Genomic DNA, 19,110 nt, shown 5'->3' with positions numbered 1-19,110 from the left:
TTCTGACTCATGTCTATTTAAATGACAAAGGAAGAAAAATGAATAGCCTACTTATATGACTCATTTTGTCCTTGATGTTCATTTGTTGCGTAAAAGACAAATTTACACTGTCTGTCTGGGGACGTGATGAAATTACAGACAATAACACTCTCTTGTTCTGACCTCTGCTGTAACTCCCTCATTAGGAGATCTCACGAGCAGTGGGACACGCCATTCCTTCCTCGCTATTATTGCCATGGTAACAAACACTGATGGCTCGCGACAGGCAGTCATGTGTCATTCATCAAAAGCTTGCTGTCACTCACGACTCTTCAATCAAGGATACCATATCAAATGGTTAATGTCAGCAGAAGGCACTGCCCATGAATACACTTTAATAGAGGCATTAGAGAAACAATGCCAATGGTTTTTATCGTGAGAACCATGTGTTAGACAAACTTTTATCTAACATTCAATGTATCTAACAATTAAAATCAAAAACATTTTTTTGAATATTTTGAAGTGAAATTCATATGTAATTATCACTTTTGAAGTATTAATTCATTTTATCAATTATATTTAGGCTATATTTTAGATTTTTTATATATACAGTCCATGAGAAAAGTTTGGAAACATTCATTTTTAATTTTATTTTTATTTTGAAAGAAGTCTCTTCGCTCTCCAAGGCTGCATTGATTTAATCCAAATAGAGTAAAACAGTAATATTGCGAAATATTATTACAAATAAAAAGAACTGTTTTCTATATTAAAATTTTTAAAAAATGTACTTTTAAACTGTCATTTATTCCTGTGATCAAAGCTGCATTTTCATCATCATTACTCCAGTCTTCAGTGTCACATGATCCTTCAGAAATCATTCTAATATGATGATTTGCTGCTCAAGAAACATTTATTTCAGGATTGTTTGATGAATAGAACATTCGATGAACATTATTTATTTTCATTTGTTAAATTTATTAAAGCATTTATTAAATAGAAATATTTTGCAACATTATAATTGTCTTCACTGTCACTTTTGATCAATTTAATACATCCTTGAATAATAAAAGTATTATTTTTTTAATGTTTGAATGTTATCATTGTTTTCACAAAAATGTTAAGCAGCAAAATCTGTTTTCAAAATTGATGATGCTAATAATAATAAATGTTACCTGAGCAGAAAATCTGCATATTAGAATATATATATAGGCTATACACAGACACACACACACTGCTAAGTAAATAAGTAATTTATTGCTTTAACATAATAAAAACCATAAGCACAGTTTTAAACTGTATTTAGACATGCCCAAAACTATGGTAAATTTGCTGCAAAAATTGCAAACCTATTATGGCTGTCAAAATAAATGACTACAATATTCAATTTGACCTCCTGAGTTCGACACTCAACATTTTATGAATGTTAAATTAAACAAGTGTCCTTTCACTGACCATTTGTTAACTGACTTCATTTTTCAGGCCCAATTTTGTACACTATTCATGCAATGTGCCAGAAACAATCTACAATCAAAGAATAATAACCACATAACACCAATTTGACATGTTCTCCTCAAATTTTTAATGGCAATGTGTGTGTTTTTGTGTTTTTAATTGCTGAGAGCATGTTAAAAGACTGTGAACAATATGATGCCATCTTTTGATTAATACTTATACAGTATATAGAAATAAATAAAAAAGCTGTATATTCAATCTGTACTTAAATTGTAAGTGAAATTTCCACAGTCATGCTGGGTACTTCCGGCACTCTCACACAAAAGGTACAAAAGCTGTCAGTGGGGTGGTGCTCCTTCAAAAGGTACAGCTTTATACCTTATTTACCCCTAAAGGGTGCATGTAAAGGTAGATTTTAGTAGGCCTACCTAAATTGCACATATTAATACCTTTTGAAAGGGTAGTGACTGCTTTTGTACCTTTTTTTGTAAGTGGGTTGGCACTCTGCCGACCAATGCTTTAGGCTCAATTAAAATGTATAAAAGCAGTTTAAATTCTGATTGGGCATAAAGCCCTTTGGCTAAAGTGTGAGCTCATACTGGACACTACATGCAGTCAGTCTACTGGACCACCAACACTGAGGATGCCGCTGTCTCGTAGCGTTTCTGCCTCCAACAATCTGACCTACAAGCGGCCATGCTTTACAAGCCTGCCAGCTCAATGTCCCTCTTCACCATCAAGCCACAGAGCAATCTGATAAATTAAATGGTTATTTTTGGAGATCAGAGTGGGTAGACCATAATTCAATCAGATTTTCTCTCATGCTTTGGCTACTGCCATCGGGGCATAACGAGAAATGTACACTTCATAAGTGACAACTAAACTGAAATGTGTTTGAGGCTGTATTAGCATAATAGCAGCTTGCACATCTGGCCCAGAAGTTCTACTCAAAAAGATGTTCTTCCATTAATTTACAAATGATACAAACCACACAGTTTGTTTCTATACATGCAGCAAAAAATCATAGTGACCGCGAAACCTCCAAAAAGGTCAAAAGAAAACACCAAACAAATAAATATAGTATTGGAAAGAGATACATAGATGAATAAATAGCCAAAGCTTGACCGGTGAGCAATTCTTTTAACAGGGGGTTTCATAATGAAAAGCCCATATGAGACAGTTCAAGACAAGCATTATATTAATAGTAATTACTAATCCAGTAGCTCAAGATTTCAAAGCTGTGGTTCAAAATTAAAACGAGCTTCATATAAGCTATACAATTTCACTTTGATACAACGCTGCCATCTGTTGGTTTCAATGTTGAACTCAACAAGCTGTATAGGCTATATGTGTGTGTGTGTGTGTGTGTGTGTGTGTGTGTGTGTGTGTGTGTGTGTGTAGGTTGCATGTACCTTTGACTAGTATGGAGTAAGCCTTTATGACTAAGGTCATTAAATACCAAACACTCTTAAATACCGATTTGGCAGCTTAGGACACACACATAGGCTGGTTGTAAGAGGGCTACAACAACTCGGGATGCCCAAAAAGAGGGCTAAACGGCTAGCAAAGAACTGTGTAAGCTATATATGCATTCGCCATATATGGCGGAGACGGTGTTACTTGTACCTATACCAACTGAGTGACATGCTTAATATTGTGAAGATTAATATTATTACGCACAGTTTAAATGAATAAATATATAAAGGTAATATAAATACACTTTAGAATCAATAGATAAAGCTAAAATGACTACATGTGAGCTTAAATGTTCAATTCTCTCTATACCTTTATCAACTGTATAAACTAACTTCACAATTTTTACTTGCACTGATATAGCAAGACCTTTTCTTTTAGTTATTCTCTTTCATAGACAGCTATTTTCTGCTTGCTGTGTAAATTTGATTAAATTCTTCATATTATTCAATCTCGTAATATTCTGCAGAAGAGAAGTGAATCGCGCTGAGAAATAAATCGCAGTTTCACTCTTTCTCAGCATGTGATTGGCTGTTCGCTACTGATGTCACACCTAAACTCCTAAACTCAGAGTTGACAGAGAAATTTTATGATCAGCATCATGGTACCAAAAAAGCCTGGTTGGATTGGTTTGGTTTTGTCAGCTCGAAACTAATCCTGTAACCCTGTGTTTGTTCAACTACCATCATGGTACAGGCCCCAGCCCAACAAACACATTTACGTTGTGGCAACATCTCTGGCACGTTGCATTTCTGCTTTGGCAACGTCGCTGTCTACATGCTCGCAACATTGTAACAACGTAGAATTGTAAGACGTGACAGGGCTGTAGCAACGTTGTTGCGCAACATTCAGCAACTGAGAGACGACGTTCTGACAATATTTTTATATGGTGCATTTTGTTAGATAATTATATACTTTTTAAAGTTTGTTTATCTATATTATTATTTAATGGGGCTATCAACACCTGCAAGTGTAGCCTACACTTTGAAGAGTAAAAATGACAGAAGGTTTCATTAATTCAACTTTATTAAAACTGCATATAATCAAATTGCACTTCCAAAAGTCATACATTTGAAAAATAAATAAATAAATAAATAAATAAATAAACGAATATACAAATTTATTTTAAGTATAATAAATAAAACATAAAAATCAAAGGCAGATCAGAACATTTAATGAACAAAACGGGGTCTGGCAGACTGTCACTGTAACCGAAAGCAGCTGTCACCGGGAAAACATCCACAAATCCAGAGGAGCAAAGAAACGAATTATGAGACTAAATAGCGGCAAAATCAAACGAAAAACTAAACAGTGTGAGCGATGCTACATTAATCACATTAGAAATTAAAGCTAACGTTAGGTTGTGTTTGATAGCTGAGGCTAAACGCAATACTCGCATATCCTTGCTCGATGATGAATGAGAACACAATGAGCCCAACAACAGGTGGTTGGAATTTAAAAGGCTGATTTTCGCGCTTCAGGGCAGTGACGGGTACATTATGTAGTCCAGTGGTTGTCAAGACACCGTTGGCACAACCTTAAGCAATGGCCCTGAACGGTGGTTTAATGTCAACATTGTGACAACGCTGTAACAACCTTCACCACACAACGTATTTATAGCAACCTTTTGGCCATGTTGATAAAACGTTGTTAGAAGGTTGGCTACGGTGTGCCAACGTTCTGTGTTTGCTGGGAGGTTAGCCGTGGAGCGTAAGTTACAATAACGATGAACACTACTAAAAGCCAAACAACTTTCATGGTGCCTAAAACCCAGGGTTGGTGCAAACTAAACTGAAACATACCTGGCTAGACACCTAAGTCGGCCTCATGGTATAGGCCCCAGCTCTGGACAAACAATGACACTCAAATACAATGTTACTCACTAATGGAGCAGAAACAAGGCAAACATGGCAAACAAGGCGTCCGTTTTCAGGCCTTCTCGCTTCCCGCTTAGATCTAAAGCTTTTCTAATATTAGCGCGGGTCCTAAAGCTTTTGCCTGATCATAACCCTTGTTTTCCCAGTGATATTCCTCTGACCTTTTCTCTTTTGTAATGTCTCCATCTCTCTTTCAACAGTCTTTCTACAAATCTCACACACAGAGCTCAACAAATCAATAGGGGTTATGCGGAACATACTTCCGGGTTCTACAAAACGGGTATAACTACTTCCGGTCGTCAGCTACTGAGGTAAACACAGCGTAGGAATGGCGACCTTTTATAGCCGGTGTTTACAGGAGCTACCCATTCTATCCATTTCAGATGTACATCGTATTGCCAAACGGACGTCCAGAGCCCCGAGTACTCCGTTAGATAAAGGATTTAAGTTTTTACGCCTCCTCATTTATTCATGATTATGAAGGTATGTAAGTTAGTATATGTAGCTTTTGCTAATGGCACGCGATGTAGAGTTAGCTAACTATCAGTAAGTTAGTTTAGACTTGTATGCTATCATAGTAGTTTAACCTTTTATATTTGCTTGCAGACGATTAAAACAATCAAATGAAGACTGCATTTTATTTTTTTGATAAAATTTTATTTTCTGATACTTAAGCATTCGTGACATTTTTATTAAAACAGAAATAAGAATTGTATTCTAAAAAAAGCGCAAAATAAGTTACCTCAGAGATAACCTACCGCTGCAGATGCGTACGGTAATGCAAACCGGAAATGTTTATACCCGTTTTCCGGTTCGAACGTTGGGCGTTCCGCATAACCCCTATTGTACATATGTTTGTTTTCCCTTCCAAAATGATGTCATTTCCTGTAGGATGATGTCATTAAGGAACTGTCTTTATGAGGGCACCGTGGGTTTTCCCCACTGTATGAAATAATGACCAATTATAATAATACACTCAGGAAAATGTTTTGTTTGAAACAGGAAGGAGTTAATTTAAAATGTAAAATATTTTGATAAAAGTACATTTTTATCCAATATATAGGCTACTACAGTACATGATATCAACATGAAAATGTAGAGCATAGAAGGAATGATCCACAATACAGAGAGACATGAGAGACATGTTGTGTCATGAAAGACATGACACAACCCAGAGAGACATGTCTATACACAATTCCCAATAAACCTATTTATATGTCCATCTATGCAAAATACCTGGTATAAATTAGTCAGTCATGATTCCCCTCTGATATTCTTAGTCCTAATGTCCCAGAAACAAAACAGATTCAAGATGATCTTTGAGGGCTGTCTGTTCTTGCTTAACACTGTCTTGTTCTGACTTGACTGACATGGTTCTTCTTTCAAGAGGATGTCATGTTTAGTTCAACCATAAAAACCTATTATAATCTGTTTACACATCTCCTCTGGACACATTGTGAGAATAGACAAAAAAGATAAATATACAATACACCCATATACATATCACAGAACACAGTCTCAGCTTTCCATTGTCTGTTAACCAGCAACAATGTTTTTTCCCCTTATCTGACTGGTTGTGCTTCTTCAGGTGTCCTTCCCAGTGTTGAAATATGAGGGTGTGGTTATAGAAGGAAGGTAATTAGCAAGAACTGTTTCTGTTTTATTTGAGCACATTCAGCACCATCAGCAACATAACCTGCTGATACAGGTAAGAAAATTCAATGACCTGTGAATCAAACTCTTATTGTGTTGTGTTATTATGAAGGGATTACAGCTGTTTTATTACAATGATATTTATTTCAATTGATGACATGGTTGATGTTACAGTTTCTTCTGGTTTACAGTTATCAAGGAACCACATATTTTGTCTGTGTAATTGCTATAAAGTATTTGTGATCATTAGATAAATATAACACTGAGGGTATGTGTGGAAACATGCTGAAACTATTTTGTTTTCAGGGGTAGGGGAAGAGGGGTAGGAAGTAATGTAGGCCACCAAATAGTCAGCCATAAAAGAAAAGATGACTTGATTTTATCCTGTGTATGAATGATTTCTTGTGCAATCCTGATCCAGTTTGACAACATTTTTCCAGTTGCATGTACAGGCTCATTACAAGCAGGTTTTGCCCAAAGGGCTTCCAGCAAAACTCCCTATGTTAATAGATGTGTGCTAATGAGTCTTTTAGCTGTAAAATCAAGTATTTCTACAACATATGTAAAGGTTTGCATTCATCTTTCTTGATAATTAAAATAGCAGGTAGTCTGAAGAAAAGCTGTATGACTTTATGGCTTTACAATGGAGACTTAACCACATGCTTTTATAAGTTGACTAATGGTGGGGATTTCCTGTAAACATACCAGTTAACCCATATTACATTTTATGTGCTGCTGCCGGTAATGTCTATTTCAAGACAGTCCTGTTTTGAATACATTTCACATGTATATAAAAACAAACAATGTCACAAAAATGACTGGCAGTGAGATAGATAGATAGATAGATAGATAGATAGATAGATAGATAGATAGATAGATAGATAGATAGATAGATAGATAGATAGATAGATAGATAGATAGATAGATAGATAGATAGATAGATTTTTTAAGAACTGTTCACTTAAAGGTTCTTTGGGGAACCCAAAATGGTTATTTTATGGCATCTCTGTGAAAACACTTTTTTGGAACCTGAGTGTAGATAGACAGAGCTTGTGTGAAATATTTTATATATATAAAAAGACACTGAAAACATTTGAGTTTGGAGGGTTTATAGTTTTTCATATTGCTGTGTATTAACAGCATCACCAGATGGCGTACTCCACACAAACACTCGCTGGAGGCTGCTTTGGGAAAATATACAAGGAGAAGTTTGGAGACGCATGGGCTGCTGTGAAGAGAGTTCCTCTTAGCCTCATCAGCAGACATCAGCTGGAGAGAGAATGCAGTGTCTATCAGTATGTAGGCTATATATATTTTATATTTCTTCATTTTTAAATACTGAGCTTAAAATTATAACACACTTTTTTAACAGTAATGCTCGGCATACAAACGTGGTGAAGCTTCTCGGCGATCCTTGGCTGAAAGACTCCAAGTGGAACATTCCTTTGGAGTTCATCTCTGGGGAAGATCTTGAGACGACCATCTTCAAAGTTCAGCTTTCTAAAATACAGGTAAAGATGTGTGACACAGCTCAGAAAATTCTGTCATCCTTTTAATCATACTCACCCTATATATATATATATATATATATATATATATCAGGATTTGTACTAGGCACTTTATTTCATGAGGATGAAATGAGTGACATGAGGATTGATGACTAAATTTGCATTGTTGTCTTTAAAACATCTTAATAAAATGCATGCTTGACTTCGCTTTGTGTGTCTTCTTCAGCTGATGCCAGCAGTGAGAGCCACACTCATCACTGGCATGAGTGAGGGTTTGCTTTATCTGCACAGTAAAGACATCGTCCACCAAGACCTCAAACCTGACAACATCATGGTGAGCCAGACACAAATGTTCATCAGTGGGCCGAGAAAATGAGTTTATATTTGTTATTGCTCAGAGGTTACTTAAAAAAAACACACCAAAAAAACAGTGTGGTTCTCAACTAGGTTTCATTTAAGTAAAAATAAAGGTTCTGTCATCTGACATCTTTGGTTCCATGAAGATCTTTTAACGTTTCTTTATAGTGGAAAAAGATTTTTAGACTATTAAAATATTCTTCACACTATAAGAAGAATAAAGTTCTTCTATTGCATCAATGTAAAAACAACTTTTAGGAATCTTTTTTTTTTAAGAGTATCAAGTTTGTCTTGGATGTTATTCCAAAAGCTCCATTGAAGAATTCAGTGAGAAATCTTTGAGTTCATATTGCCATCGAAAGTCTCTGCATTTAATCTCCTAAACATTGTGGGGTAGACAGAATGAATGAATTGGTCTCAGTTGATTGGTTTCTTTCCTAGAACATAAGCAAATAAACTAACTTCTCCCATCTCATTTCAGGTGGAGTATCAAACCCATCGTGCCGTGATCATTGATTTGGGACTGGCTAAATTCTTTAGAAACGGACTCAGCTCTGCCGTTAACTTGGGCAATGAAGCGTACTCACCTCCAGAGGTCCTGCAGATGGGTGGAGTTCGGGACAAGAGATCGGACGTTTGGGCCATGGGTAAAATCATAGCTGAACTCTGTGCCAGGGTCAGGTTACCCACCCAATCTGTGTCTGCCATCAAGATTCGTGAAACTCTCAAAGACCAGCCATACTGTAGTGCAGTGTCCAAGATGGTGGAAGTCAATCCCGCTAACAGAACTTCTATGGCTGGAGTCATCGCAGACATCAGGAGAGCTGGTTCAGTTCAACAGATAGACATCAGACATAGAGACATCCCACGAGACATCCAAAGAGAGATCCCAAGAGAGATCCCAAGAGAGATCCCAAGAGAGATCCCAAGAGAGATCCCAAGAGAGATCCCAAGAGAGATCCCAAGAGACATCCACAGAGACATCCAAAGAGACATCCAAAGAGACATCCAAAGAGACATTACAGTTGCACATGTAAATGAAATGAGGGCAAATCAAAAGTGGTATCCACCAGCAGCTCCTGTTCCTAAGATGGATGAAAGAAAATCTCCTTTGTTATGTTATCGACAGGATCCCCTTCCACAGAGAGAGATGGGAAAGGCATTAGTCCCACTTAAAGGTCAGGCCTTAAACCATCAGCTGTCCCTGATGTCATTTCCTTGCCCTCTCCCAGAAACTGGAAAAGTGACTCAGGAACGCTACATTGAGGAGAAAGGAGCACTAGAATATAAAGAGATTGTCACGAGGGGAGGGAAAATAATAAAATATGAGAAAGTGCAAATAACCAAAGATTCTTAAAAATGTAAGCCAGTTAGGGTCATTATTAAGCACATTAACAGTTATTTACAGAGTAATGAGGTATTTATATGATTTTACGATTCAGTTCATAAGAGTATATGCTCAGTTGATACCTATGTACTGCCCCTTTAATTAAGAGTTACCATAAAACATAAAGTTTGTTTAGGATGTACTTGCAAAAAAAGTGTCTTTGCCCAGCAAGCATATTTGTTCATTTATTGGTGATTGATTATTTTTGACTTATTCCCGCCTCTGTGGATATAAGTTAACTCCGTGAGTTTAAGAGTTTAAGACTAAAATAGCGAATATAACCACTTAATTAGTGTTTTAACTTACACTTTAGGTGTACTAAGTGTTTTGAAGACTTTTGTTTGTTTTGCTTGCTTTTCATACTCTGTACAAGAGTTTAAAGGAAGATTTATTTTTCCTCTGAGCCTGCTTCCCTGCCCTGCACGAAGTGAAGTTTTTTTTTATTTTATACTATTGTTTGTGTTATTGAAATGAACAATGCATTATGATGATTTTAGTGAAACTTTTTGTTTAATAGGCTAAAACCTATTGATAACTTTTTAACTTACCTTTTGTATTGATTGAGGTTTTTTTTTCTTTCTCTCTGTTGGGTTAATTTCCACTCTGTGTTAGAATGGTATTAAAGGAGTAGCCTATACATTTATTTAATATGAGTTACAGTAGTCAAATAGGGTAATAGATAAAATAGGGATATTAAAATAAAGTCGAGAGACACTTTGAGAACCTGGTGCTCCGCCCTATTAAAGGTTAAGAGTAGGGGGTGCTACACAAATAACACTTGTGTTCTGAAAAAAGAGTTGAGGTGTTACATTAATTTTACATGGATGATGTTTTTGTTGTTGTTGTTGTTGTTTTTAATGAAAGCTCAGGCTGGTGGCACTATGTACAAGTTTGACAAGTTTTTTGTCATTATTAATATATGTTTATGTTGATTCAGCAATGATTTGGGCATGTCTGCCATTGATGTAAAGTCCAAACCCTTAAAATATGAAAAATAAATGTTTTGTACTTTTTCCTATGATTAATAATTTGTAGTACTGTATATCACACAATGTATTGAGTATGCTGAAATTGGTGCGTTAGAATAAACAATGACGAATACACTACTCAAAAACTACCAATACTGGCAATACTTTTAAAAGTTGTGAAAACGCATGTGCTCTATTTAACCAAACAGCAGGTATGAACCAGGTGAATCAAATGAAGGTTGATCTGGACTAATATTTAGTAAAGAGCTTCCTCTGGTGTGCTGGAAAAGCAACTGCATCCTTAGATGTCATGTAGTTGCTTCCTTTCATTCATTCAAAAATGATTATTAAACACTGTTTGGATTATCGTTTTATGTAATTATTTTCATATTTTACTAAAAAGGGGTAATAAAATCTACACATAAAATTGCACTGGAAAAGGAGCAAAATTAAATGCTTAAAGTCAGCATGAAAATCATGTATATCCGTGTGAAACGAATGAGAGAAAAAAAAAAGTAGGGCAGGATATGATCTTGTTTTTTGAGAATTGATTGTATAGTTGGATGGTTGTGGTTTGCTATTGGTGGATCTCATGTGAGTGACAGGTTGTTCCACCCTCACGCCAGTAAACACATCATCAGAGAAGAGAAGAGCTGTCACTGTAATGCCGACTTCACACTGCACGATTTTAGCCCCGATTTTCACTCGCCGACAGGTTTTGCGAGATCGCCGAAAAATGCCCGAAATCATAGGCAAATCGGTGCTCGTTCACACGAGTGACAATCACACAATGTGATTAAGACTCGATCTGAGAGAATCGTCGCATGCTAAATATCTGGACCTGTCGGCGATTCAAAATCCTGTTGTATGAAATGTGTTCTGACTGAAAACATCGTGATGACCTACACCCAATGAGAGAGCAAGAAACAGGACAGCGGGATGTTCGGGATGTCGAGTTTTAGACCAGAATATCAGTATTTTAATAGATTTATTTACAATTATATCAAACAGAAACAATGCACAGACATTTGATTGACCAGCAGCAAAAGCAGACCCCAGTGGACAATGTTAGCAGACAAAACATGCTGTTAATCTTCAATTGTGCCAATTTTGTGAACAATTTGAAGTGAAACTGAATAAATGGCCAAATCAAACTTATTTGTGTGTGTGTTGATTTTAAGTGCTGAATGAAAGACTTGCACAACTGGAAAATTTGACCTCAATCATAGACCCTATACTTTATATGTCAAACATTTAAAGTATACAGGTTTGGTCTCTATAGTGTGCCCAACATAGTTGCAACTTAAAAAAGTAGCACTCTGTAACACCCAACACCCAGCCAACACAAAGTATCTTGAGTTTGTGTTAACCACATAACTTATCTCAGGTATTGAACCAAGTTTGACCCCATTGACTCCAGGAAGATGGAACTTGAAGTGCAACAACAAACATAGTCTTTTTAAAAAGCATATATAGAATTTAGAATTATAGAGATTTTCACAAGAAAAACTTGGCTTGAAAATTGGCTTTACACATCATGATTTGAGCACAGGAGTAGATTCTGAATTCTGTCACAATAAAATAAAATAGTAAAAAAACGATCAAATATATATTCCTGCTAAAACTTAATGTTTTTATGGTAAAATATTATGTAATGTTCAATCATCTTGCATAAACTATTTTTAATAAAATTTCGAAGTGCTGTATTTTTTTGTTTATGGTATTCAGATTGCAGTCATTAGTTGACAATTGTTTTAGAGTAGGTGCTATAGTAGAATTTTACCTGTGTAATTTCTCAGAAAAGAAACCCTTTAATTTAAGCTGTTCAGTGTTATAAAATCTTATTTTATCTCTTGTCTCATGGTTAATAGTTAACATGAATGGCAGATGCACAAGATTTTATTTCTGAGAGGAGCATATCCTTGTATGTTACTGCATGCCTTAATCATTTACAATATGCTGTACTTACATGAAACTGTCTTCCATTGTCAAAAATAATCTAACAATTGAAAATTGAAAATACAATTTTTTTTTAAATAAAAACAATGATGTAAAAATAAAATAATGTTAAATTCATGGCATAAATTTCACAGTGTCTCTGTAAATGCTTTCAGTTTATTTCTTGGCTGTGTCAGGAACATTGTTATGGAATGATATGTGCGAACAAAAGAACACAAAATGGATATAGAACTTACACATCCACCACCAATCACGTTCCACCAACGTTGATCGAAATTCAAAATATGGCCACCGATCAGGAGAGAAAAGGTTGGTCGGAGGGGGGTGCAAAAAAAGGGGGGAAAGATACAAAAACAAAAAGGTCTTTCCTGCCAAGACAATTGTACCCAAATTTCGCAAAGTGGTCTTACGAGGCAGACCACGCCTCAAAATTGCCAATTTTCTAATTGGAACTTCCTGGAAGACCCCAGGATTTACAGTTGTGGCAGAGAAACTCTTTCAGAACTGTTACATCTGCGCAGCGAATAACGTGGGAAGACGAAGTAAGCCACAAACTTACTCCGCCCACCCCATACAAGAACTTTCTTTTCAGCACATCATGATGGATTTCTTCGAGTTGACACCATGCTAAGTTTATAAGTTTTGTCTTGTAATTGTTGACACGTTTTCAATGTGGGTTGAGTGTTTCCTATGTTAGTAGAGTATTAGTAGACTGGTAGGGTTAGGATTAGAATAAGTTGACATGTAGTTGCAAAGTTACTTATAGTCAGTAGAATGTCTGTTGTAGGACCATCACAAGAAAGAGTTAGCAGATATTAAGCAGACAACCTAATAATACTCTAAGGCCTAAAAAAAAAAAAAGTTTGGTTCCGGTTGGTTGTCAGTTGAGGTCATGGGTCGGTAGGGAATTTTTTTTTATTTTTTTTTTTATTTTTTTTCCTCCAGTGGCAGTTTTACACACACACACACACGCGCGCTGATTTTAAATGTGTGTACCGGTACTTTTTTCTACTAAAAACCAGACATCTCAAGCAATGTTTCATCTAATATCTTTAATAGTATTAACCTCAATACAAATCTTCTCTGAAAATCTTCAAAATAAAAAGTAACAATTCAAACCGCTGAACTTAAGGAAACTTATGGCAGCCATTGACTCTGCTCACTTTTGCTTCCAATCAAACTTTTACGACAGTGATTCTGTATTCCCGTTTAAAGTCTGTTGTTGCCATAGACACGCAAAACGCACACACACACACAAAAAGCCTTCGCGGGAGTTTGACAGGCGATCTCATAGTAGATTAACATGGAGGATTTGAACTTGAAAAACGGAGTGTACAGACATCTTTTTGTAGTCAAACAACATTCTTTGTTATGTTCATTTATGTGGTTTATTTGATTTTGATGCTATAAATTAACTAGAAGCAAGAGACGATCAGTTAGTTTTAACTGATGATCTAACTTACAGCGATCTGTTCGACACATTCAAGAGCCACAAAACGGTATTTATTGTTTACATTTCTTTAAAAAATGACCACATTTGAAAGGTGAAATAACCAAATGAGACTTTGTTTCATATTAAAAGTAAGCTGGTAATGTTAACTATGTCCTGTCTGTCAGCATGTTGTCAGTGCCCTCTCTGTTCCGCGATATATTGTTGACTCCCCCCCCCGTGTTTCTCTTAATGTTACGATTTCCAAACCTTAAGTTATAGCTCACTTTAGGAATTGACAGTTAAAGGGTTTTGATGCAATACTTAATGGTTTTTAACGGATTACTTAAGTGTAAAACAGCATTTAAAGGAAACTGTAATTTAATTAACGATGTGTGAAAGACCGTTCTTCCCCAGTCTCATAAAATAAATTTGGGTCGCACATAAATTGACAGGGTCGGTCGGAAACCGGAACCAAACTAATTTTTTTTTTAGGCCTAATGAGAGTTAGTTGACATGTAGTTGAAAATTACTTATAGTCAACAGATTGTTCAAAAGGGACCATCAAAATAAAGTGTGACCAGACCGATGCTTCGGCTGTAGCAAAAGCTCTAATAAGAGAAGTTATCCCAAGGTGGGGAGTACCAGAAAGACTGTCCAGTGATAATAGGACACATTTTGTAAATAAAGTAATCACAAAATTGGCAAACAGATTGAGGATACATTTGAAAACTCATCCACAAAGTGGAGGCTCAGTGGAAAGGGCAAATCAGACTGTAAAAACCAAATGGTCTTAATGGCCATGAGAGCCCGAAAAGGGACCACGACAGCCCTCAGCCCACAATACATTTTTACAGGTTTGTCTATGCGAGTGGGAATCGAACTATCCTCCCCAAGAGGGCCTTGCGGTGGTTGATGAACAATTGAGAAAGTATATGATGTCTTTAACAAAAGCTTTAAAATCTATCCACTCGCAGGTGAAAGCTGCTTTGCCTGTTTTAGGTGACTAACCTCAACATTCCTAGAAGCCAGGACAGTGGATCTGGGTCAAAGATTTCCGGGGAAAGGCGTGGCATTGTCCGAAGTGGTTGGGGCCATGAGATCATCCTGACAACCAACACTGCCATCAAGGCTGCCGAGCGTGATACCTGGATTCATGTGTTGCACTGCAAACCTCACCAACCTGACACGTAAACAGAATCGAGGAACTAGACCTGCCAATAAGAGAACGCAACATCTTGGAGAAAGAAAATGTTGAGACATGGGACAAGCCAGACAAGCATGGGGTCTGGGATCAACCGTGGGCCAGCAAATGATTCTGATTAGTGTGACAACAATAGTCTCGATTCTAGTAATTTTGATATTCAAAAATGTTAAGGATAAATTCTAAAGTTTGTTTGTTACTTACTCATCTTATCCTAGCACTTGTAGTTACTACAAGATGTATTCATGCACTAATGAGAAAATGAAGAAGCATTAAGAGAGCAAGAAGGACAGTGTGTATGAACAAATTATGAAGTTGTAGAAAAATGTCTTTGATATTTGGAGAGCAGAGAGAAATGTTGATGTCAGAGAATTTTAGAAACAAACTGTAAGTAGGGGAAGATGAAGGTCAAAAGTAGGTCATTTTCAACCAGATTTGAGAACGTGATCATGTAAGATCAGAGGGTGGATTGTGCTAGAAATATTTTATGTAATGGTCTCAGTAGTGGTCAAAAGGGTATTTTCAACATTAAATGTACAGCGAAATGCAGACTAAGGATGCTCAGGTCAAAGACCATATATAATTACCCAAAATGCTGAGTTGGAAGTCCATAATGTGTTGACATTGCCATTAAAGTGTACAAATTCGATCGCTATTCCTACCATTAACTATTAACATCAAATCCATTTAGCTATTTAATGCCTTAATTTTTTCATAACAAGTAAATATTATTGAGTAATGGAAAAGTGACAAGTGAATATACCGATTTGATATGAAACAAAGTCTCATGAGAGCTGCCAGCTTTCAAATTCTGTCAATTTTATCACAAAATAATAACAACAATAACCTACCTTTTTGGCGCTCTTTAATGTGGCGCGAAGAGATCACTGTAAGACTACTTCCTCTTTACTAGGTTACAAAACGAAATAAACATAAATGAACATCAGAAAATATGTTGAAAGGTAGAGATTGTTTGTCTCACATATAATCGCTCAATCAATATTTCAACCACAGAAACAGCTTGCAAACAATGTCACGTAACCAGAGCCCGTCTACGGAGAGCCTTGGCACTCCCTATTCAGCCCCATTGTATTGATTTTGGTTGCAGTTCCATTAGAATTCCACTGGGGGTGATCGCGAGCGAGTGCAGACTGAATGGGAGTCAATGGGGCTAGACGGCTAAATGTGTCTCTTTCACCCGATTGCCGTTGAGAAATCTCAGATTTTATTGTAGACTTTGCAAGTTCAACATGGGTTATAGGTCGAAAGTTGAATGAACGAGTACTTATTTCTTTTCGATTTCTTACAGGTTGAGTTGTTGTTGCCCATAACACGCTAGCATTCTGCTAATGACGTCAGCATTCTGACGTCATTGACATTTTAAAAGACTTTTTAAACCAAATAAGTGGCTCTAAAAAATCTAACACCCAGCAATGTGTAATTTCTTTGCATCTCCTTTCGAATACAACATTCAAATTACTAGACAAAAAATTATATCCTGAGAAAAGTGGATTTTGAGGGTTTTTCGCCATAGACCTCCATTCATTCTGCACTCGCTCGCGAGCGCCCCCGCATGGACAGAGACGTGTTACTGCAACCAATCCAGAACCCGGAAGTAAGCAGAGAGTGCCAATTCTCTTCCTATTAGACATTCTCTGACGTAACTCAGAAAAGCATTCGTTTACGATTAACTTGATGGTCAGCAAGACCGCACTCGCCAGTCGCCACCAAGTGGACAGGGGTGAGAATTACAGTGACAAGTCACAATCAGATCAACCTCAGTGTCTGCTAAAAAAAAATCGTCATTGACGAAAAATGTTCGGTAAACGCGACTTCTGGACGAAAGCGAAATTTGCTTGTAAGCCAGTGTTTTTCTGTTTATAGCTTTATTGGAGATGACTAAATCTATTCATTAAAAAGATGGATAGCCTACAAAAAGGGAAAAGGGAAAATGAATCTTGGAAGTACCAGGTGAATTAATTCCATGCATCACACAAGACAACTGCATACAAATCTGTCAGTAACATTTATCCTCTGTGACATTTTGTAAAGACAAGCTTTTCATGGTATTTAACAAGTTTTAACCGATTAAAGGCTGTTTGAAAAATAAGGAAAATGTGTTTTTAATGTAATGAAAATGTTTTTTTCTTTCTGTGCTGTTTCATATCGTAAGAAATGTAGAATACATAAAATGATGACTGCTGTAGCCTATGTATGCTTCATCAAAATTAGATGTTGATTATTTCTACTGACTATTTACTTTAAAGCCTTGTTCTGGCATGAAACTCTAGATGGCGCAGGTTGATAGCACCTACTTAATTTAGTAGTGATCACATAATTTTCTATGCACAGCTTATTGGTTGCTGTTGCATCAGCAGCCAATGAGCTGCGGCTTAACATTCAAATACTGGTAGTGTTGCTGTTAGCAGTCTGCAGCGCGCTTTCAGAAACCCTCCACCTTCCCCAGCTCCACCTGTATAGATCTGCTACTGGGGTTCTGCTAGATCTGCTACATGTAAGGGATGATAAATGAAATTCTGTGTACTTTTGTTTTTTAGTTATTTTTTCATACAGGTAAATATGATTGAGGAATGAAAAGTGACTAGAAATGACATACTGTTCATTCAAATGTATTTACGGTAAATTGTCATGCATGATTATCTACAGAAAGACACTGATCTGAAGATTGAACAGAAAACAAGAAAGATCAGAAATCCTTAAGATATTATAATCATTTTGCAAAGATGGTATTTAACAAGTTATTCATTACTAGGAATTATAGAGAGCTGTGATGAATTATGGGAACAAATGGGATGACAGGGACCTCTGGTGGTGGAACGGAGAATTCATAAGAGGGGGACTGGACAATTTTAAAATTGTGATTTCACGGCTTGGAAAAGTCATGGAAATAAGTCAAAAAGTCATGGACATTACAGTGAATACACATTTTACATACTGCTCTAAAATATTTCATCTGCTAGATTTGTGGAAAGCAGACAATGCTTGCCAGTGTCTTTCTATATAGCTTTATTGGAGATGACTAAATCTATTAATTTAAAAGATGGATACACCCTCAAATTTATGTTAAATGATTTCCTGAAAACCTTTATCTTTCATCTCTGATTACTGGAAAGGGGAAATGAATGTGCAAATCTTGGAAGTATCAGATGCATAAATTCCACAAATGCATACAAATCTGTCAGTATACATTTATCCTCTGAGACATAATATCAGGAGATTTGACATTTCCCTAGATCTTTTTGTTCAGTTTCAATAGCATGACTGATCCGTGAAATTTTTACTATTCTTTAAAATGTTGGGTTTCAGTCCATCTTAACTAGAGACATTAATGCGCTTCTGTGCACTGCTGCCCTTTTAAAGAACAACCAATAAAAATGTTTAAAATCTTCTGTCTATCTAAAATCTATCTTTGAGTAAATAATAATAATAATAGCTGAAATACGAAGGTATAGTCACAGATGAAACCAGAAATTTTAGAAGTATTCCACTCGGGACATTAGAAATGTTCTTGTGTTTTAAGACAATGTTTTTCTGGCATGCCTGTGTCATTTCTGAAACTTTTCTGTTGTTAAAGAAGTATGATTACTGTGACAGACCTGCTTTTCAAATAAGTGGAACCACAAGCCCGCAGGAAAAAGCCCGCTTTATCATCTTTAGCTTTCAAACATTTCAAATTTGCAAACAATCCATGAATTCCTTGAATGATTATTGCGTCAGTCCCCTTTGTATATGTTTCAAATGCATGAATTCTTGCTCAGCATCTTTACAAAATACTTTCAGTTTCTTTTACAGATAGGTGGAGATTCTGTGATTTGAGGCTTCCATTGATCTCCGTGGGCTCAG

At 36.4% G+C, this 19,110-nt stretch overlaps 1 protein-coding gene across 2 annotated transcripts; it reads left to right on the top strand.

Moving 5' to 3' along the window:
- Positions 1 to 6,389: 6,389 nt before the first annotated feature.
- Positions 6,390 to 11,799, top strand: LOC311276521 (uncharacterized protein). Of its 2 annotated transcripts, XM_084386220.1 has the most exons (5): positions 6,390 to 6,489; positions 7,575 to 7,729; positions 7,807 to 7,945; positions 8,169 to 8,276; positions 8,781 to 11,799. In XM_084386220.1, exons 2-5 carry the CDS (start codon positions 7,584 to 7,586, stop codon positions 9,654 to 9,656), a joined length of 1,269 nt encoding a protein of 422 aa, XP_084242346.1. In that variant the 5' UTR covers positions 6,390 to 6,489; positions 7,575 to 7,583; the 3' UTR covers positions 9,657 to 11,799. The 2 variants fall into 2 exon arrangements, with proteins under 2 accessions (XP_084242346.1, XP_084242347.1); XM_084386221.1 differs by lacking the exon at positions 6,390 to 6,489 and having other exon boundaries at positions 7,547 to 7,729.
- Positions 11,800 to 19,110: the final 7,311 nt, after the last annotated feature.

The sequence above is a fragment of the Rutilus rutilus genome, assembly GCF_951802725.1.
Source record: "Rutilus rutilus genome assembly, chromosome: 17".
Taxonomy (NCBI): domain Eukaryota; kingdom Metazoa; phylum Chordata; class Actinopteri; order Cypriniformes; family Leuciscidae; genus Rutilus; species Rutilus rutilus.
Note: the sequence above shows the minus strand (reverse complement) of the source record. Positions and strands in the feature narration are given on the sequence as shown.

Coding starts and splice junctions, on each gene's coding strand:
- LOC311276521 (XM_084386220.1), top strand. CDS start 7,584: ATGGCGTACTCCACACAAACACTCGCTGGAGGCTGCTTTGGGAAAATA. Junction 7,946..8,168: donor TTCAGCTTTCTAAAATACAG/GTAAAGATGTGT, acceptor TGTCTTCTTCAG/CTGATGCCAGCAGTGAGAGC. Junction 8,277..8,780: donor TCAAACCTGACAACATCATG/GTGAGCCAGACA, acceptor ATCTCATTTCAG/GTGGAGTATCAAACCCATCG.